The sequence below is a fragment of the Sitodiplosis mosellana genome, unplaced genomic scaffold, assembly GCF_009176505.1.
Source record: "Sitodiplosis mosellana isolate CC-2019 unplaced genomic scaffold, AAFC_SMos_1.0 Smas_scaffold_2, whole genome shotgun sequence".
NCBI classification, from domain to species: Eukaryota; Metazoa; Arthropoda; class Insecta; order Diptera; family Cecidomyiidae; genus Sitodiplosis; species Sitodiplosis mosellana.
Window position 1 is genome coordinate 488,128 of NW_022595245.1, and position 16,027 is coordinate 504,154.

Consider the following 16,027-nt stretch of genomic DNA (forward strand, 5'->3'; position numbering starts at 1 on the left):
AAAGAATCTGACCAAATACTTCGGCTAAACACAGCATAAACACGTTTTAAATTTTATAGTGTCACTATAAATTTTATAGTTTAGCATTCGGTTTGGGCCTAAATACCAATTATTTCAATCATACCTCTTTTTTCGAAAGTTTGACCGCACGAAGAGCGCGCCCTTCGACCGATTTTCCATAGTTATGATTTTTGAGAACGCTAGAATATTTTTGGAGCATCTCATCAAGCCAAGCATAAATTACATCTAGGTCATGGTAGCGATCCCATCCAAAATGTCCTCCATATGCCGTATCGTGTGGTTGTTCCTCGTCAATAAGTCTGTATGAAATGAAAATCAATGTGATCGAAAAACGGAGACAACTCTTTGTTCAGTGCAATTTACTTTTGAAAGTTTTCGTGTTGAACTTCAGTTTTTACTGCCGATCTTTTAAATAGCTCTGTAATGTTCGCGAGTTGATCGGGTGGAACCAGAATTTGGAACGGTTGATGAATGTTCGGTTCATTGAGAAAGACAATTCTGCTTGAAGATTCTTCCAGCTTTTGAAACTCTCCTAAGCCAGCATCGTCATTTACTTCGATGTTGTACACACGATAATTATCAAATCGGTCCTTTTCACCATAGCAGATTAAAAAGAAGCAAGCAAAATGTACTAGATTAATATATTTCATCTTTATAATTAATACAAAGTCCTCAGAAATTTTAAAAAGAATAGCTGGGTTTACCAAATGATTGGAAGAAAGATAAAAATGTCACCTTTTATACGTTCATTTTATTCGCTCGAAAAAAATTCATTCCATGAACATAAATTACCAAGTCAAATTCAGATTTTCATTAATTTTAAATTCTACCGTATAAATAAAAAAAATGTAACGAAGTTCCATATAACTCTCCCTCTCCTCCTAACGAAGTATGAAGCGGATCGGTAAATAGCACGATGAATTTATCCGAGTGTATGTTTGTGTTACCTGAAAACGCCGTATAAAGCAGTGCAATTTCTTACTATATGATTCCATAAAAATACAAATGCCGCAATTTCAATTTTCAATCTTACGAAATCACCACATTTTAGTCGGTAGGAAAAAAGTATGTGCTTCATTAAAATTAATTGCCAAATCGAATCTTGTTGTTGATCATTAATATTTTCCATTAAAATGGAACTAAACTCCGTCTTCCTTGTATTAAAAGCACAACTTAAATCGATTAATGATGCAACGAATTGGATTTTTCATTCATTAGGTTGCTTTTCGATGAATTTTGCCTTAGAAACCTTGACTGTGTAATGTGAAAAACAAATTATTGGATATAATTTTATTAGATTTTGTTTCACTGGGAATAGAAATATATTTATTCATTCAATTTGGTTTTTTTTTAAATCAAATCATGAATATGTTTAAGCAATTTGTTTATTCTTCTCCAAAATGCCCATCAACATGTCACGGTATTCCTTTGTAAGACTAACATTCATTTCATCGAAGAATGGTATGGTCTGTCTAACGCGGTTCAACCAAGCTAAAATTTTGGGATGTTTATCGGCTTTCAGTGGTGCGTAGATTTCGAGCGGAAGTATAGTCACAGCTACAGAAATATCAGCGATCGTTAGATTTTGGCCCACTAAAAATGGATCAGATGACAAAAATGCTTCCAATATATCAAAAGCAGCGTAAATTGGGTCGATTTTATCTTGTGGTATTTCCTTGCCTCCTTGATAAATATGAAGCGAACAATCGCGCAATCGTACAAACAAACTAGCCGCATCAAAGAACAACCGTTGATTACATCGAGCTCGCAATTGCAAATCTTTGGGATACAGTTTGTCGTCTTTCGCATATTTATCGGCTAAATACATGCAAATCGCATGACTGTCCCAAACGATGAATCCTTTATCGTCCAACGTTGGAACTATTCTCTCCGGATTAATCTAATGAGTTGTTTTTTAGGGTAAATCAATTGGAATATCAACAGATTTACCATTTATACGTAACATTTTTTTCTTCGAACAATTGACTTGATATGGGATATTTTTACTTTTCCGTACACAACGTGTCAAGGGAAAGTATAGGAATTGGTCCTGAAAATTTTTTCGCAAAATTGGTTGAGATCATCATAAAAACTCATAAAACGCGTAGAAAACCACTTTTTGAGACACTTTTCCGTTCGTGTGCCGTCGTCGTCGTCGTTGTCGTCGTCGTAGCTGTTTGTAAACACGATAACTCAAAAAATAATTGAATTGATCAAAATCTGGAAATGCCAAAAGTTTTGTATCCAAAAAACTTAGTTTAAGTTCGAAGATGAGCCATTTTCGATTTGATCCTGGGGTACTTGCCCTAAGAAAAACCTCAAAAAATTGACACTTTTGTATGGGAGGTACCCGTAAATCGACTCCGATTGGCTTCAAACTTTCTGGGAATTCATTTTTTGGGAGAAAAATAGGATTCTGAAAGTTTGAAACCAATCGGATTCGATTTACGGGTACCTCCCATACAAAATTTTTGACATTTTGACTAAAATTACCGATTTTTGGACAGTTTTGTATGGGAGGTACACGTTAATCGATTCTGATTGGCTTCAAACTTTCTGAGGTTTCATTTTTTGGAGAAAAAATAAGATTCTGAAAGTTTCATGTTGATCGCATTTGCAGAAGTTTGATTTTTTGTCCTCAATTTTTGTCGAAATTCTCTTGGAAAAAATTGAGGGCCAAAAATCAAACTTCTGCAAATGCGATCAACATGTAACTTTCAGAATCTTATTTTTTCTTCAAAAAATGAAACCTCAGAAATTTTGAAGCCAATGAGAATCGGTTTCCGGGTACCTCTCATACAAAATTGTCGAAGTTTTAGTTAAAGTGACCGATTTTTCACTTTATTTTTATTATTATATTTTCACTGCCTTTATTTGAAGAAAATTCACAAAAAATAACCAAAAGTACCTACGGACAACGAAGGCCAACGGTACGGAAAAGTTCGGGATTACCAATGTAATTCTTTTTATTTTACAATGATTTTATGATAAAAATTCATACCTTTGAGAAAGGTTCTTTCAAGTGTTCACCGCCGAACATATCAAGATCACTTGAATTGGAATAAGCAAAGCGAAGAATATTCGATTTGTCAATGCAAAATTTAGGAAAAACTCAGTCAAAATCAAAATTGAAAGAAAATTACCGGATTTCAAGCTCTAGACCAATCAGTCTCGCAAGCACTTTCACTGCACGCACCGGCGGGCTAATATCTAAGCTGTACAGAACCAGTTTATAACTCATTCTCGTGACGGTAAACATTAGAAATAAGACGTTTTAATAGAACCAAAGCTCCAGTCAAACTGACGCTAGCGCTCGTGTGAATTGGCTTAAGAATTCTGCTTTTATCCAGGAGTTTTGTATATCGTCGTTTGGAAACACACAAAATAAAGCCGCATAATTCAGCACACATCAATACATAGAGAGTTATTTTCAATGCAGAATTGGTACGGACTGCATACATTCCCTATGTTAATCTTGTGCTCCACTGAATTTGTGCTCAGTTGAGGCACGACATTTGCATAACAAATTTATATGGCTCATACTAACTGAAGAAAATGATTCTCTATTGTATTGATGTGTATTAAAGTATGCAGCATTATTTTGTGTGAATGTAATGTGATTTACATGAAAGACATCGATTAGATTTGTGGTCAATGGCCCACCAACTCTATCATTTTACATTGTGTTGTCAACATTTTACTTGTAGAAAAACACATATTCCGATGTAGTTCAAACCTGTGGACTATCTATGAGATGTGATAAAAAAATTGGCGCAATACATTTGATGTGCGCAAGTGTGTGGAGATAGACGTACAAGCGTAGCCTTAGTTGTGTGCGCGTAATGATTACTATGCGTACGCATGTTGCCCAAAACTATATTTGTTATCGTGTATCTCCACTCAGGTCCGTACATCTCTGCGATAGGGCACACTCAAACCATTCGGAATAAGAAATAACACACATATGGGGAATCAGGCGTTTTATTTTATCGAATCACATCTAAGCATTTTGCTTATTCTTTTCTATAATACCCATCAACCATTCTCGGTACCTTTTGACAATTTCCACATTCATTTCATCAAAGAATGGTATGGTTTGTCTAACGCGGTTCAACCAAGCGGAAATGTTGCGATGTTTATCGGCTTTCAGTGGTGCATAGATTTCGAGCGGAAGTACGGTCACAGCAGCACAAATATCAGCGATCGTTAGATTTTCACCCACCAAAAACGGGTCAGATGCCAAAAATGCGTCCAAAATTTCATAAACAGCGTAAATTGGATCGATTTTATCCTGTGGTGGTAATTCCTTGCCTCCGAGGTAAATATAATACGAACAATCGCGCAATCGCATATACAAACTAGATCCGTCGAAGAACAGTCGTTGATTACACCTGGCGCGCAATTGCAAGTCTTTCGGATAAAGCGAGTCATCTTTTGCGTATTTATCCACTAGATATGCGCAAATCGCATGACTCTCCCAAATAACAAAGCCATTATCGACCAATGTTGGAACTGTATGTTCCGGGTTGATCTAATGGAATAAGAGAATTCAATTTAAATACATTTTTTTTCGTCATTTCAATTGGGTTTATGACTTGAATGTATACCTTTATGAAAGGTTCTTTCAAATGTTCACTGCCCAACATATCTATATCACTTTAAATGGGAATTATAGACATGATTATTTTATTTGTTATAGAAATGTTTTAAAAATTCAGTTCAACGAAATATCATCCAAATTACCGAATTTCAAGTTCCAGACCGAGTAATTTCGCAATTATTTTCACGGAACGTACCGGTGGACTTATATCTAGGTTATACAAAACCAGTTTATTACTCATTTTCGATACCAAAAGTATTAGGAAGAAGTTATAATAGAACCAAGGTTCGAACACAACTGGCGCTAGCACGAGTAGAGTTTAACTTAAATACCTTACTTCATTTAGAAATATCGCATATGATAGATCTAAATGTAATGTACGTTGTACGAGCCAATTGGATTAATAGCATGACTTGTAATTTATATCAGTTGTTATTCGTTATGGTACCAAAATTTTGCTTGCTAATAGCCGAAACGTGTTAACAAATGAATACCAACAAATTATCGTCATGTGGTTGTTCATTTTTAGTGCCAATCTTTGTTCGGATTTGTATTCTCACTATACAATGAATTGACAACATTTTTCTCGGTTTGTCTTATGGGAGTTAACATTTGTTGTTGTAGCGAACATATTACCTTATCAAGAATCTTGAATCAAGCTTGCACGGATTTGATATTGTAATCAATAAAACTCTGGTTTATTTATTAATTAATGGGTGGTTTATTTTATTCTTCATTTCGTCTTCGCTCATAAATTATTAGCAAAACCGCATAGATGTTCGTATATCCAATACGTGAATGGTAAAAATTTGGATAGACAATTCTCAAAAAAAAGATACGTGCCGTTTGTATTTTTTTCGGCACATCTGAGGCTATTACATTTGAGGTCAAAATTACAGATAAACCAATCTGACGACTGAAATAAAAAATATTTAGAGACCGCATCAAATCTAAAGCATGTGCTCAATTGAATTGAAAAATGTATGAATTACGGTTGAAAATAAAACCGAAAGTTTTTCTGGCCCATTCTGTATTGCTCAATAGTTTGAAACAATGAAGTAAAATTAATCAACGAAACTCTCAAGAGAGCAGAGCGAAGCAAAGATGAACCAAATTTCATTCAAGTTGCCGAAAGGCCAGTTTTAGGCGAGTAATCTCGCAAGACTTTCACGGCACACACCGGCGAACTAACATCTAAGACAAATTATACAAAACCAGTTTATTACGCATTTTCGTGACGGCAGATATTAGGAACCAGCCAAACTAACACGTCTAAGCGAATTAGATTAAACACTTTAAATCGTTTTGGAATTTTGTATACATTAGATCACCGAATGTATGGGAGTTACGAGCTATCAATAGATAGCGTGATTTGCAACTTATATCGAAAATATATATTGAAAAAAAAACATGTTATCAAATGAATATCAACAAATGAAGTATTGAAATATTTGTATGCCAAAGAAAATGTAGTGCTGTATAACGCTGTGGAAGTTATCATTTGTTGATGCAGCACATGAGAAATAAAAACATAGACATTATCATATCAAGGTTGTATTATTATATTTGAACAAATCTAATCAATAAACTCTAGTTTATTCTATTGTACATGTCACATTCACTGATAACACTTTGACAGACTAATTCAATCTTCCGGAGATAAAATTGGAATCAGTTATGTAACAATTGCAATAAGTAAACACAGATAATTTGTTTCACGGCCTTTTATTATTATATTCGTTTATAGTAAATAATGTTAATGCTGAAAAGGGTGAATGCCACACACAAAAAGTCAATTTTAACTTTGTCTATTTTTCTCCAGGGCTCCCTGAATCATTTTGTTGTATTGTTCCGGGCTGCTTGAGTTGATTTCATCGAAGAATGGTATCGTTTCTTTGACACGTTTCAACCAAGCCAATATTTTTGGATGTTTATCACTTTGAAGTGGTGCATAAACTTCAAGTAAACCCAGAGTAATTGACACACTAATATCAGCGATTGTCAACTTGTTTCCGACCAAAAACGGATCCGAAGCCAAGAATACTTCCAAAATGTCATAGGCCGCGTAAATTGGATCGACCTTGTCCTTTGGCACCTCCTTACCACCTTTCCATAGTACATGTACAGAACAGTCACGCAAGCGTACAAACAAACTGGATGCATCGAAGAAAAGACGCTGATTACATCTGGCTCTTAATTGCAAATCTTTGGGATAAAGCGAATCGTCTTTGGCGTATTTGTCCACTAGATATGCACAAATTGTGTGACTGTCCCAAATAGCAAAGCCATCGGTATCAACTAGCGTTGGAACTGTATGTTCTGGGTTCAACTATCGAATAAAAAGAGTGAAAATTTATTTTGAAAAGGAAATACAGATTGAAGTGAAAACGAACGTTATTTAAGATAAAGCGAATAAAATGGAACAGAGATTCAAGAGAAATGAAAAACCACAGTAATTTTCACTAATATTACACACCTTAATGTAGGGTTCCTTAAGATGTTCACCATTCAATAAATCGACATCACTGAAATTTCCAAAAGCAATTGTTTGAATTTAAAAAAAATGCTTAAAACTTCCAAAAACTTTTTTTAAAAATTAAAATTACCGGATTTCAAGGTCCAAGTCAAGTAATCTTGCAACCGTTTTGACGACGCGCACCGGTGGGCTTAAGTTCAAGTTATACAAAACAATTTTTCCACTCATTTTAGTATCAGTAAATATTAAGCTGTTTATTCGACTGCGATTTCTAACCAACTGACATGAGCAGCACTCTGAAACCGCTTTTATATGAGAAATATGACTGTGAACACATATAGAAACGCTCATATTATTGATTCGAGCTACAGTTGAAATGACTAATACTATAAACAACGAAACAGATAGCTTAGTAGTCATGACTGGCAATTTTAGTTTGATTGATCACAAATGATAGATCTCGATGGGTCTTACGATCAAAATTTTGTTTGTTAATAGCAAAAAATGTACATCAAAAAACGATCGTCAAGCACACATAATGAAACCGCATACTTCAGCACACATCGATACATAGAGAATGGTTTTCTATACATAGAAAATTCTACATGTAGAATTTTTATGGACCGGAAACATTCGCTACGCAAATGTAGTGCTTCGGCTGAGCACAACATCACACAGCTTAATAACCATGACTGGCATTTTTAGCTTGATTTCAACTGAATTTGATAGAATTGAAAGTACAAGCATCATGTTTTTTTGTAGGAATGTCACAATTTTTTTTAGTGTCACCAATGAAATAATCTCAAGTGTTTCTTTATTCGCTTGTCAGCCACTCCCATTTTTCATAATTCAATCCAATCAATTTCTAATTGAAATCAATTTTTATACAGTCACTCACAAAATTGTCTGTACACCATATTTTTCACAGAAAAATTTAATTTTTTCATGTATTTTCGTGATAATTGAGTCATATAAGAGCATGTATCTAAGAGACTGACTCTTCTAGCAGATATTAATGCGTTTATATGAAAGAAATAATGGGCATGTCAAAAAATTTGGACCAAACATGAGTAAGACTCGTTTTTTACTACTCACAAAATTGTCTGTACACTGAAGTTTATTGGCATTTTTTCGGTGAATATACAATATTTTTGCACTAAATCGAATTTAAAATGATTTTTTGAACCTCGTAAATCGAATCTAGACTTTACTTATGACAAAAATAACACTCCATATTCCAGATGGCGCCACCAATATAGTGAACTGTCGAAAATGGCCTCATTGGCCAGTTAAAACGCCATAAAATCAAACTGGGAATATTTTTTACCACCCGAACTCCTCTGAATGCATTGAATATCTAAAAATCTTCGAAACTTGGTATGGTATTTGCCATTTATTCAACGATATTGGTTCATTTTTGGGGTCAATTTGATCATTTTGATGGAAAATACTGGTTGATACAACACCAAAAGGCCCTCTATGTACCCTATAGTAGCAAATTTTGGCCCCATATCGGTGGCTATGGATTGGTCTTGCAACGCCACACAATTGTCTTCTAGGTTTGACTTCGTATTTTAATGATGGGTATGTTTCTTGGAGCATTTATTGCCTCATCCGTTGAATAATGCTATCAATGCTGTACACAGTGTATCACTAAAGCTGCATTGTTGTCAAAATGATACAAAAATTCCTTTCTTTCTGAAACAGCTGGAAATGGAACTGAAGATCATTTTAACGAGTTCCATGTTCGTATCAAGAGTGATCGGGTTTAAAAGTATAAAACCATTTTTGAATGGATTTGATGGGATTGATTGAATTAGGATATATGTATACACCCAATATGACACTTGGGATGACGTTTTAGCGACAAAAATGCAAAACGACTGGAAAGCTTGAAACTATGAATGAAAATAACTGAAAATGACTTTTTAGTGATGATTAAACCGTTGTTTTTTCGTCAAAGAATTGTTGTGGTATGGAAATTTTCATTTGTTGGTGCAGCACATGAGAAATAAAAACATACACATTATCTCATTAAGTTTGTACACATTTTGATGTGGTTTGAAGAGATCTAATAATTCAACTCCAGTTTATTCAATTCTTTTTTCATGTCGCTTTCATAGGTAACTCTTAACTAATTTAATCTTTCGTAACAATTGCAAATAAAGCAAATATATATTTTTTTTCATGTTTATTTAAAGTAAATAGTGATCAAGCTAAACACAGTAAATGCCACACACAAAAAATCAATTTTAGCTTTGTCTATTTTTTTCCAGGGTTCCCTGAATAAGATTGCGGAATTGTTCCACGCAGCTTGAGTTGATTTCTTCGAAGAATGGTATCGCTGTTTTGACACGTTTCAACCAAGCCGATATTTTTTGATATTTATCACTTTGAAGTGGTGCATAAACTTCGAGTGAACCCACAGTGACTGCCATGCTCACGTCAGCGACTGTTAATTTTTTTCCGACCAAAAACGGATCCGAAACCAAGAATACTTCCAAAATGTCATAGGCCGCGTAAATTGGATCGACCTTGTCCGTTGGTACCTCCTTGCCACCTTGCCGTAGTACATGTACACAACAGTCACGCAAGCGTACAAACAAACTGGAAGAAAAGGCGCTGATTACATCTGGCTCTCAATTGCAAATCTTTGGGGTAAAGCGAATCATCTTTGGCGTATTTATCCACTAGATATGCACAAATTGTGTGACTGTCCCAAATAACAAAGCCATCAGTGTCAACTAGCGTTGGAACGGTATGCTCTGGGTTTAGCTATTGGAAAAAAAGAATAACAATTTGTTTTGGAAATGAAATTGAAGAAAAAACGAACGTTATTTGAATAAATCAAATAAACAGAATGACACGAAGATTCAAGTGAAATGAAAAACCACAAAACCTATACCTTGATGTATGGTTCTGCCAAATGTTCACCATTCAATAAATCGACATCACTGAAATTGATATAAGTAATTGTTTGAATTTAAAAAAACTTCCAAAAACTTCAATAATTCAAAAAATGAAGAAAAAAAGTACCGGATCTCAAGCTCTAAGTAATCTCGCAATAGTTTTGACGACGCGCACCGGTGGGCTTACGTCTAAGTTGTACAAAACAATTTTACCGCTCATTTTAGTATCAGTAAATATTAAGCTATTTCTTCGACTGAAGATTATAGCAAACTAACATGATCAGCGCTTTGAAACCGCCTTTATTTGTTTAACTTTGCAAACTCAACTGTGACTTTCATCTATGGGTCAGTACACATGATTCGAGCTACAGTTAAAATTACTAATATTATAAACAACAACAGACAGTTTAATAGTCATGACTGGCATTTTTAGCTTGGTTGGAATCGCATTTGATTATAATAAAAGCACAAGCATCATGTATTTCTATGGGTATGTAACAGCTATTTTTAGTGTCACAGATGAAATAATCTCGTGGATTTCATATATAGTGTTTTATTGTCTACCTAAAAACAAGCCGACATTGTTCAAAATACAATTTTCAAAATTTCAAATAACTATTTACAAAGAACAACAATTCTCAAATAATTCAGTTTTCTCAAATTCAAAAAGGAAGAAAAACTTTTGTCTAAATCAAAAGCAATATATGCGCAAATAAATGGCAAAATGGCAAAATGAATGCAAATAGAAATTAATATCAAAGTGTTATGAATTAGCAAATCAATTTTAAATTTACAAGTCAAAAAAGGCAATATCAAAAACAATTGGTAATTTCATTCATTTGTTTGGTAGCTTCATTTCATCTCCCTTTCCAAGTAATTTATTCGGATGAAATCGTCATTCTGATCACTGGCACTTCATAGCAGGAATCGCTTCTCAACTCTCCTCTCAACTTCTCGGTTCAATCGCATCCTACGCATCGGACTTCGCTCCATCAGGGCAACCATCAACTCTGCAGAATGAACATTCCATAAACTTTTTGTTATGAAAGATACATATAAATTCGTACATATAAATACATATAAATTTCCAAATTCGCTTATCAGCTACTCCCATTTTTCATAATTCAATTCAATCAATTTCGAATTGAAACCAACTTTTATATACAAAAATTCCGTTCTTCTTGAAACAGCTGAAAATGGAACTGAAAATCATTTTAACGGATCCCATAGACCTAGTTCCATGTTCGTATCAAGAATGATCGGGTTTGAAAATATAACATCATTAGTACATTAGATTGTTAGTACAAACAAACTTTATTTGTTTACAATGCGGAAACATTGGGATTGAGAAAATATTACAGCAGTCATCATAAATTAGCACTTATAAGTTATAGACGTGACCACAGTGTTAGGCAATGTCTAGACGATGATTTTTAAGTTCACATAATCGAATTCGGTCGTATACTATTTGATTATAGTTGCAATTTATTATTCTCCAAGGTGGTCAGAATGAGTTGTCGGTATTCATTTGCATACTTTGTGTTGATGTCATCGAAGAATGAAATTGTCAAGCTCAATCGTTTTAGCCAAGCCAATATTTTTGGTTGTTTTTCAGCTTGTAGTGGTGCATAGGTTTCGAGTAAAATAACAGTCACTGCCACACCAATATCAGCGAGCGTTAGACTTTTACCCACTAAGAATGGATCCGATGCTAAAAATGTCTCCAAAATGTCGTAAGCCGCATAAATTAAATCGATATTCTCCTGAGGAACATCTTTACCACCTTTGAAAATATGAAGTGTACAATCTCGTAGACGAACGAATAAACTGGCTGCGTCAAAGAAAAATCGTTGATTGCACCTCGCACGCAATTGCAAGTCTTTCGGGTAAAGCGAATCATCTTTTGCGTATTTGTCAACTAGATAGGTACAAATTGAATGACTGTCCCATATGACAAAACCATCATCAATAAGCGTTGGCACTGTGTGCTCTGGATTGAGCTAATTAATTGTGCGAAAAAATAGAAAATAATGATTTTTTCAACATCCTATTTTATTGAGCCATTTCATCCACGCAACTACATCAAATTGAAAAAAATACAGTGATTTAACTCACCTTTATGAATGGTTCCTTTAAGTGTTCACCATTTTCCAAATCAATGTTACTAGAAAGGGAGAAAAGCACAGAAAATCACTTTGAGACACACCCAATTGAACAGTTTGTAAAAATTTAATCGAATTTACCGTATTTCAAGCTCTAAATTAAGCAATTTTGCAACAATTCTCACCGCACGCGTTGGCGAACTCAGATTTGTGCCATACAAAATCAGTTTTTTACTCATTCTCGTATAATTTAAGATTTGACTGCTATGAACGACGTTCGAAAAACACTCGGATTGATGTTTCGTTTCAAAATGACTCACTTCAACTCAGCGAGTTTCGTATAGATATATCTGGATGGTTTAAAATAATAGATTAGCTAGATAGTCAACATCCGCTACATTTATTATCAACGTATGCGCATATATTTCAGTATAGCGTTCTGCCGTGTTGTTGACATTTACGGCAATACTGCTGATATTCAAGTGTCTTGAATCGATCGGAATGATACAAGTAAAAACCAATGAATATCAAATAATGGTTGTAAAATGTGTAGTTTTTTTTTGCTTCAGATTGTGAGTGTTCAAACAATTCTCGGCTTGTAAACAATTTGATGACCTATATCACATGTGGAAGTTATAATATTCTTATCAATGTATAAACATCTATTTCAGTAGTGATTTGCTGTGTTGTTGACATTTAAATAAAGTGATTTCAAAATGCAATTCATTTAGATTTTTGTTTATTTTTCTCCAGAGTGTTATCAATCAGCTGTAGCAGTTCGTTTGAATACTTTTCATGCGCTTAGCGTGTTCATTAGTTTTGAGTGGTGAATAAATGCCCAAAGGTAGCACAGTTCCGGCAACACAAATGTCCGCAATGGTTTAGTGTTCACCAACCAAGAATGGATCAGACGTCAAAAATACCTCCAAAATGGCATAGCACGCATTTATTGCATCGACTTTTTCTTGAGACGCCTCTATGCATCCCCGGAAAAGAATTGGAACAGTACAGTCGCGTAATCGTGGAAATAAACTGCATTGAAAAACAGACGTTGATTGCATTTTGCACGTAACTGCAAGTCGTTAGGATAAAGCGCGTAATTTTTTGCATATTTATCGACTAAATATGTGCAAATTGCATGACTCTCCCAAATGACAAAGTCATTGTCAACCAATGTTGAAACTGTATGCTCCGGGTTGAGCTATAAAACACGGCATAATTTAGCGGGCAGTTCAGGCTCAAACGGGCAATTCTGAAATTAAAACGGGCAGCTCTGAATCGCGATTTGGGCAGTTCCAAAATCGAAGGAAATGAAGAAAGAATATAAAGAAAAACAAAGAAAATTTGAACTACACGCTGAGAACAGTCATGATTTTAGAGCTACCAAACTGTACACATACAGACAATAGGTTTCACGCGCTATCGAATGTGTGAATTCTCATTGATTGATTTTTGGTATAACTTTACTTATCATTACCGTACACATAGTGTAAAGGGAAAGTATAGGAACATGCCCCGAATTTTTTTTCTCGCAAAATTGTCTTAGATCATCATAAAAACTCATGAAACGCGTAGAAAACACATTTTTGAGACACTTTTCCGTTCGTGTGCCGTTGTCGTTGGCGTAACTCAAAAATCGAATGAGATAATCCAAAATTTGGAATTTCCAGATGTTTTGTATCCGAAAAACTTAGTTCAAGTTCGAAATTGAGCCATTTTTGATTTGACCCTGGGGTACTTCCCTTAAGAAAAACCTCCAAAAATGACAATTTTGCATGGGAGGTACCCGTAAATCAATTCCTAGTGGCTTCAAACTTTCTAAGGTTTCATTTTTTTTGGCAAAAAAAAGATTCTGAAAGTGTTATGTTGATCGCGTATGCGCGAGTTTAGTTTTTAGGTCTCAACTTTTCATAGCTGCGCAACTAGCGATTTAATACAGCTGGCGCCATCTGGAATTTCTGTGTACAGTGTACCGAACTACACAGAATGTGTGTGATTTGTTGTTGTAAAAAATAAAAACATGGCAAAATAAACGTCAAACGTGACCACAGAGTGTACCTGTTGCGCAGCTATGCAATTTTTGTCGAAATTTCTTTGAAAACATTTTTGTATAGGAGGTAACTGTACATCCATTTTTTTGTGCCAAAAACAAAATATCAGAAAGATTGAAGCTAATCGGAAGTTCCGATTCGGAACCAATTTACAGGTAACTTCTACACGAAATTTTCGAAAATTCGACTAGAATTTCAACCGATTTTTCACTGAAAATATGTTTTTTTCGTTCAAAGCAATGAAAAAAATTACAGTGCGAAAAAGTACGGCATCACGAATGTAACTCTTTTTATATATTTAATTTAAATAATTGCTCTTTTCAAGCCCCCGCAAATTTGGCAAACTTCGGGTAGTTCTGAAATTTCCTTAAATTATGCCATGCTATAAAATAAATTGAAATAGGGCGAATCAATCAAAATTGTTAAATAAATTGAACTCAATATGTTTGCACCTTGACGAAAGGCTCTTTCAGCTGTTCACCATTCAACAAGTCTACGTCACTGCAAATATTAATCAAATTGAATTTAAAACACATTGGAATAACTGATAGTAATGTATTTTTATTGAATTACCGGAGCTAAAGGTCAAGGTCGATTAATCGGGCTACTATTTTCACAGCTCGCACCGGAAAACTAAGATTCACGTTGTATAAAATCAATTTGTCGCCCATGGTGATTGAGTTATAAATTTAAATGTGCAATTCGGATGATTTATTGAATAAAACTGACAGCAACACCGTAGCTTAACTGGTTTTATCAAGCTCGCGTTCTTGCTGAGTCAAAAAAGACACTGGCTAAGCTTAAAACTGCCATAGTATATGGGCGCTCAATACTTGCGTATGTGTGTGACACCGTGTGCGATAAACTAGCCGCATTGAAGAAACACCGTTGGTTACACCTGTCGCGAAAACCTTTTGGATATAGCGAATTATCTTTAGCAACAAGTCGTGTTCAGTCACTGAACTTCAGTGTGACTATGAAACTCGATCAAATATCACAAATCGATCAGGGGGGATCGAAAGCAATTGCAATCATTTATTATTAAATGACAGCCTGAGAAGAAGAACCTTTCCTACAAAACCTGTGCGCAGAACACAAACACAGAAATTTTTTAGTCAAAAGGCGAACAGCAAATTTACGAGCGCAAAAACCTAATATATTTACAGCGAGCGCAAAAGTATAACAAGCCTACTAGCATGCAAACTCCGTATAAAAATTTCTGTGTTTGTGTTCTGCGCACAGGTTTTGTAGGAAAGGTTTTTCTTCTCAGGCCGTCAAATCGATTCCAATTGGTTTCAAGCTTTCAGAATCTTATTTTTTCTCCAAAAAATGAAACCTCAGAAAGTTTAAAGCCAATGAGAATCGGTTTACGGGTACCTCTCATACAAAATTGTCGAAGTTTTAGTGAAAGTGACCGATTTTTCACTTTATTTTTATTATTATATTTTCACTGCCTTTATTTCAAGAAAATTCACAAAAAACAACCAAAAGTACCTACGGACAACGCAGGACAACGGTACGAAAAAGTTCGGGATTACCAATGTAATTCTTTTTATATTTCAAATTTAGATAGTAAAGCTTAAACGAAAATTCAATGCTAGGTAAAAACTTCTTGAAAAGTGCTTGATAAACATAATAAAATAAATACATTTTTCGATCTTTGACACAAACGGAACAAGCTTTTTCTCAGCATTAGTGATATTTTTCTCGAATCTGTGCCATAGATTTTTTACCACTACTAAGAATTTATTTCATGGAAACAAAAAGTTGGCTGTATTGGTACGAAATGCGACAGTGACAGAATTTCTTTCTTTTTTATGTCATTTGTATCGGATTGTAGAAGTATTTCTTTACGTGTGTGTTCATTG

At 34.7% G+C, this 16,027-nt stretch overlaps 4 protein-coding genes and 2 pseudogenes across 4 annotated transcripts in view; all 6 read right to left on the bottom strand.

Moving 5' to 3' along the window:
* Positions 1-671, bottom strand: part of LOC129564911 (zinc carboxypeptidase-like) — a 33,596-nt gene extending 32,925 nt beyond the window's left edge. The window contains exons 1-2 of the mRNA XM_055439164.1: positions 385-671; positions 125-320 (exon numbers count right to left, since the gene is read on the bottom strand). Coding sequence (XP_055295139.1) covers positions 125-320; positions 385-671 — 483 coding nt within the window. The remainder of the gene's footprint in view (positions 1-124; positions 321-384) is intronic.
* Positions 672-1,393: 722 nt separating this feature from the next.
* On the bottom strand, positions 1,394-3,516 carry LOC129564992 (glutathione S-transferase 1-like). The gene is made up of 4 exons (XM_055439251.1): positions 3,481-3,516; positions 3,165-3,357; positions 3,023-3,071; positions 1,394-1,921 (listed from the first exon to the last, which is right to left on the bottom strand). The coding sequence occupies exons 2-4, from the start codon at positions 3,278-3,280 to the stop codon at positions 1,394-1,396; spliced, it is 693 nt and encodes a 230-aa protein (XP_055295226.1). The 5' UTR covers positions 3,281-3,357; positions 3,481-3,516.
* A 494-nt stretch (positions 3,517-4,010) lies between these two features.
* LOC129564994 (glutathione S-transferase 1-1-like) lies at positions 4,011-4,900 on the bottom strand. Its single transcript, XM_055439253.1, has 3 exons — positions 4,765-4,900; positions 4,629-4,677; positions 4,011-4,552 (listed from the first exon to the last, which is right to left on the bottom strand). Exons 1-3 carry the CDS (start codon positions 4,860-4,862, stop codon positions 4,022-4,024), a joined length of 678 nt encoding a protein of 225 aa, XP_055295228.1. The 5' UTR covers positions 4,863-4,900; the 3' UTR covers positions 4,011-4,021.
* A 1,519-nt stretch (positions 4,901-6,419) lies between these two features.
* LOC129564913 (glutathione S-transferase 1-like) lies at positions 6,420-7,325 on the bottom strand. Its single transcript, XM_055439165.1, has 3 exons — positions 7,228-7,325; positions 7,098-7,146; positions 6,420-6,950 (listed from the first exon to the last, which is right to left on the bottom strand). Exons 1-3 carry the CDS (start codon positions 7,323-7,325, stop codon positions 6,420-6,422), a joined length of 678 nt encoding a protein of 225 aa, XP_055295140.1.
* LOC129564914 (uncharacterized) lies at positions 7,098-12,548 on the bottom strand (annotated as a pseudogene).
* A 324-nt stretch (positions 12,549-12,872) lies between these two features.
* Positions 12,873-14,830, bottom strand: LOC129564915 (glutathione S-transferase D7-like; annotated as a pseudogene).
* Between the last annotated feature and the right edge of the window lie 1,197 nt (positions 14,831-16,027).

Bases quoted from the DNA above. Each gene is read 5' to 3' on its own strand.
- LOC129564992 (XM_055439251.1), bottom strand. From the start codon at position 3,280: ATGTTTACCGTCACGAGAATGAGTTATAAACTGGTTCTGTACAGCTTA. The intron at 3,072-3,164 runs GTAATTTTCTTT...TTCCAATTCAAG, and splicing joins GGTCTAGAGCTTGAAATCCG to TGATCTTGATATGTTCGGCG. The intron at 1,922-3,022 runs GTATGAATTTTT...ACAACTCATTAG, and splicing joins TGAAAGAACCTTTCTCAAAG to ATTAATCCGGAGAGAATAGT.
- LOC129564994 (XM_055439253.1), bottom strand. From the start codon at position 4,862: ATGAGTAATAAACTGGTTTTGTATAACCTAGATATAAGTCCACCGGTA. The intron at 4,678-4,764 runs GTAATTTGGATG...TCCCATTTAAAG, and splicing joins GGTCTGGAACTTGAAATTCG to TGATATAGATATGTTGGGCA. The intron at 4,553-4,628 runs GTATACATTCAA...TTATTCCATTAG, and splicing joins TGAAAGAACCTTTCATAAAG to ATCAACCCGGAACATACAGT.
- LOC129564913 (XM_055439165.1), bottom strand. From the start codon at position 7,325: ATGAGTGGAAAAATTGTTTTGTATAACTTGAACTTAAGCCCACCGGTG. The intron at 7,147-7,227 runs GTAATTTTAATT...TGGAAATTTCAG, and splicing joins GACTTGGACCTTGAAATCCG to TGATGTCGATTTATTGAATG. The intron at 6,951-7,097 runs GTGTGTAATATT...TTTATTCGATAG, and splicing joins TTAAGGAACCCTACATTAAG to TTGAACCCAGAACATACAGT.